At 44.1% G+C, this 4,197-nt stretch overlaps 1 protein-coding gene across 1 annotated transcript; it reads right to left on the reverse strand.

The window, feature by feature from the left end:
- Window positions 1-2,728: 2,728 nt before the first annotated feature.
- On the reverse strand, window positions 2,729-3,850 carry LOC103355248 (probable G-protein coupled receptor 151). Its single transcript, XM_008278961.1, has one exon. It carries the CDS (start codon window positions 3,848-3,850, stop codon window positions 2,729-2,731), a length of 1,122 nt encoding a protein of 373 aa, XP_008277183.1.
- Window positions 3,851-4,197: the final 347 nt, after the last annotated feature.

Consider the following 4,197-nt stretch of genomic DNA (forward strand, 5'->3'; position numbering starts at 1 on the left):
TATAAAACTAAAAATACAGTTAAGAATGGAACATAAAAACAAGTGACCCAAGGGCAGACGTGGTCCATTGTCAATGAATAAATTATGTGCAGGAGCACAATCATGCTGAAGAGCTTTAGAGGCTTTTTTTCCCTCTTCAACCTGTAACCTTTCTTTTCACTCGGGCAGACTAAAATGTCAAATCTGCTGGGACGTCAGAGCCACAGACGGCCGCTGCTTTACTGGTAAACACACAGACGACTAAAAGCAGGTTTTCTTTTCACATCCACCAAAAGGTTACACTGTTGACGCAGGTCATGTGAGCCGATGCTGGTGACCATCTGACTATCTCCATGTGATGCTGTTTAAACAAGCCGGGGAAAAAACGGGTTGAGAATGTTTGTGTAAGTATTTAAAATGGGCCGAGTTACACATTTTTTAAAAAAGTAAATCTGAATTAACACCTTTAAGGAATCTGATTAATGACTCAAGAACTAACTTCTTGCTTTATTTGTCTTCACCAACTTGAACGTGACCAAACAGGTCAACGTAAATGATCTTACTTGGGATGCACGATGTTTTGTTAAAATCAAAAACTGACCGTATTTCCCAACTTATTTTGGTGAATAACAACAAATGCGGACATTTATTGCAGATCTGTCCTGTGGTGGAATGAAGACATTGTTATACCTCCTCGTGATCACTGACTGGCAGATGCAGACATAATATAGTGGTATTCAAATACGCACAGATGCTTCACCTGCCATTGTTTTTCTAATCTCCTTTATTTATACTATAGGCTTTTACAAATACTGTAAAACTTTCACTTATACTGTACACTTCTACTTATACTATACACTTTTACTTACACCACTGCTATACTTACACTGTACTTATACTATACACTTTCACCTATACTATGCTGTACTATACCACATTATGCTATACTTACTCTATGCTATGCTTTACCATATTATACGACACTATACTATGCTATGTTATGCTATACTTTACTACGCTATGCTATGCTACATTATACTATAATATAGTGCAGCACTACTATACTTTACATATACTTATACTATGTCATGTGACTATACTATGCTATACTATGCTATACTATACTATACTTAAACTGTACTATGCGACATTACACTATACTATGCTCACTCTAGGCTATGCTTTACCATGCTATGCTATGCTATGCTATGCTATGCAACAATGCACTATACTATGCTTACTGTAGGCTCTTCTTTACCACACTATGCTATGTTATGCTGAAGTGAACGATACTATGGTACACTACACAATACTATGCTTTCTCTAGGCTATGCTTTACCATGCTATGCTATGCTATGCTATGCTATGCTATACTTATACTATGCTACACTATGCTATACTATGCTTACTCTAGGCTGTGCTTTACCATGCTATGCTATGCTATACCATACTATACTATGCTATGCTATGCCATGCCATACTATGTTCAAGTGCACTATACTATGCTTACTCTAGGCTATGCTTTGCTGTACTATGCTATGCTATGATATACTATGCTGTGCTATACTTATATTGTACTATGCTACACTACACTATGCTATGCTTACTGTAGGCTATGGTTTGCCAGCTATGTTAAACTATGCTAATATGACACTTATTCTATACTATGCAATGCTTTACTAATAATATACTAGACTCTACGTCACCGTACTTAGACTGTGCTTACACGACCATACTTGCTCTTATACTTAGGCTCTACTCTACTCTACTATACTCTACTGTACCTGTACCATGCTGTACTATAACTACACCGGTTTGCTTCATTGTCCTTCTTCTGTTTATTCAGCATCTAGTTTTAAAAGTTTTTGAGAACTACATTAAACACACTTAAAAAAAGTTCCTTCATCTGCTTCCTCGCCGCGTTATACTGAAGCTTTACTGAAGTTACATATACTAGTGATGTTAAGCTGAATGGGGGAAAGTAACAGCATTTACTCATGTAATAAACTTGTGTATTTCCGTCTACTGTACACTTTTAATGTATTACACTTCAGAGAGAAATAATGTACTTTTTACTCCACATTTAATAACATAACTTTAGCCAGGTTAACAATAGCAATGTAACCAACAAATACTAGAAACTCTATTGATTATTGACTGATCCTGGAGTGGAAAAGGCCACATATTGACTAGTTTACACACTAAAACTGACCTAATGCATGTTTTTTCCCTCCTGAAATATCATTATCGACTTGACCTAAATGATGCAGCTGGATTAGTTGTGGATTTAATATGCAGAAATGATGTGTTTACATGTCGTGTCAAAACCTGCTGAATGAAATGGAGCGATTTGATAGCTGAAGTGCGTTTTATCCGTGATTAAGGTGAGCTGAGTGGAGGAAAGAACAGAGCAGTGCGTATTTGAGAACGTTTTAATATCCATGTTGTTCATCACACGTACACAGTCACAACTTGAGTGAATATTTACAGTGTTTGCTTTGTACAAATCTGAAGATGTCCTACTAAGAACAAATATTCACAACAGAAGATTTAGAAACATCCAAAAAATAATAATAATACATGATAGTGTACAAGTTTATTTTACATCTAATTCAAGCTCACGACAGCAAAATTACAGCCTTTCAGCGAGGGTCTGCACTGTGGGTCAACAAACGAGAAACCAGCCGAGAACAAACTTGTGCTAGAAAATGAAAAAAAAGAGAGAGAGAATTTGACATCTGATCTCTCACTACAACATCTTCTCCTCTCTCTCCCATGGAACCGGATCCTGCTCCTCTTCGACGTGCGTATTCCTGCGCCCTGTCCAAAAGTGCTCCACATCTGGGAACGTCTTCTCCTGCGCGTTAACGACGGCGTTGGCTCCGACCTCCGCTCCGTTGCCCTCCGTTTTCGGACACTGTTTGTTCGGGACGCGCTTTTTGCTCCTGCAGGTGGCGACGAACCAGATGTGGATCAGCCCTTGGCGCACGTCTTCGTACATGGTCATGAGGATAACCGGCGACAGGGAGCTGCATGCGTAAAGGAGGACCTGGCCGAAGATGAGCAGCCCCACAGGAGGCCTGACGTAGCCGAGTCGGATCCAGGTGAACGTCCCCCACTCCGGCAGCAGCAGCAGCCCCAGCGCGCCACTCAGACACAGTAAAACCAGGATCACCTTGCTCTGGTGCTGCGGGCTCGGTGCGTGGTTCACCGCAGCGTGCAGCATCTTGGTGTAGTAGGCCACCGTGAAGATGGCCGGCACCACGAAGGTTGCAGTTGGATAAATCTTGTAGAACAAACTCATGAAGTCAGACGCGCACACTGGCATCTCGGAGACGCAAATAGTGTCCCGGCCGTGTTGCACCAAAGAGGCGAAGAGCAGCTGAGGGATGGGAAACATCATGGACACTATCCAAATGAACGCCAGGGCTCCGTGGATCCACGTCGGGCTGTAGAAGGGCCCCGTGGCGGTGCTGGGGACCAGGGTGTGCTTGGCTCTGGTGGTGGCGGCGAGGATTAAAGTTTTTGCAATTACGCACGAGTGCTGGAACCAGTCCGTGGTGGTGCACACGAAACTCCCCAGGGTCCAGCTCTGCTTGTAGTAGGTGACTGCGCGCACCGGGGCGCACAGCAGCAGGATCATCAAGTCCGTGGACGCCAGAGAGGCGAGCAGCGCCTTCACCTCGGAGCCTCTGCCGCTCCTGAAGTCGCGGATGAAAATCAGCAAAACGAGCAAATTCCCAACCGCTCCGGAGACGCAGATCCCGATGAGGATGACGGGAACCGCTGTCCTGGTGTCCTCCCCCTGGAGAAGTTGGACTCCTCCGATGAAATCAAAGAAGGAGACATTTGCCGGTCGGTTAATATCCATCTCTTCCCTCCTGTGACTTGTTTAAAAGCTCCTTAAAGTGAGGAAACAGCAGCGAAATTCTCCGTCTGGCTCACCGTCCTGCAGAGAGAAGCTGTCCGGCGCGCCGCGGTGCTGAAACGCAGCTAATGGGGTCGTGATCGCATCAGCAAGTGGGTGAGCAGGCTGGCAGGTAGACTATTTCAAGTGCTGCCATTTAGCATCGTCAACCACTCACGTCACTTTATCAGTGTGGCTCCGGGCTGCAGCCAGTCCAAATGTGAGCGCAGCGTGATGCGGTTTCCATCCACGACCTCAGAGGGAGGCTGCGGTGCGCCACGAACGAGGAGCCCAGCAAGTCATCTGACCCT

Source organism: Stegastes partitus, unplaced genomic scaffold (genome assembly GCF_000690725.1).
Source record: "Stegastes partitus isolate 25-593 unplaced genomic scaffold, Stegastes_partitus-1.0.2 Scaffold139, whole genome shotgun sequence".
Taxonomy (NCBI): domain Eukaryota; kingdom Metazoa; phylum Chordata; class Actinopteri; family Pomacentridae; genus Stegastes; species Stegastes partitus.

Bases quoted from the DNA above. Each gene is read 5' to 3' on its own strand.
- LOC103355248 (XM_008278961.1), bottom strand. From the start codon at position 3,850: ATGGATATTAACCGACCGGCAAATGTCTCCTTCTTTGATTTCATCGGA.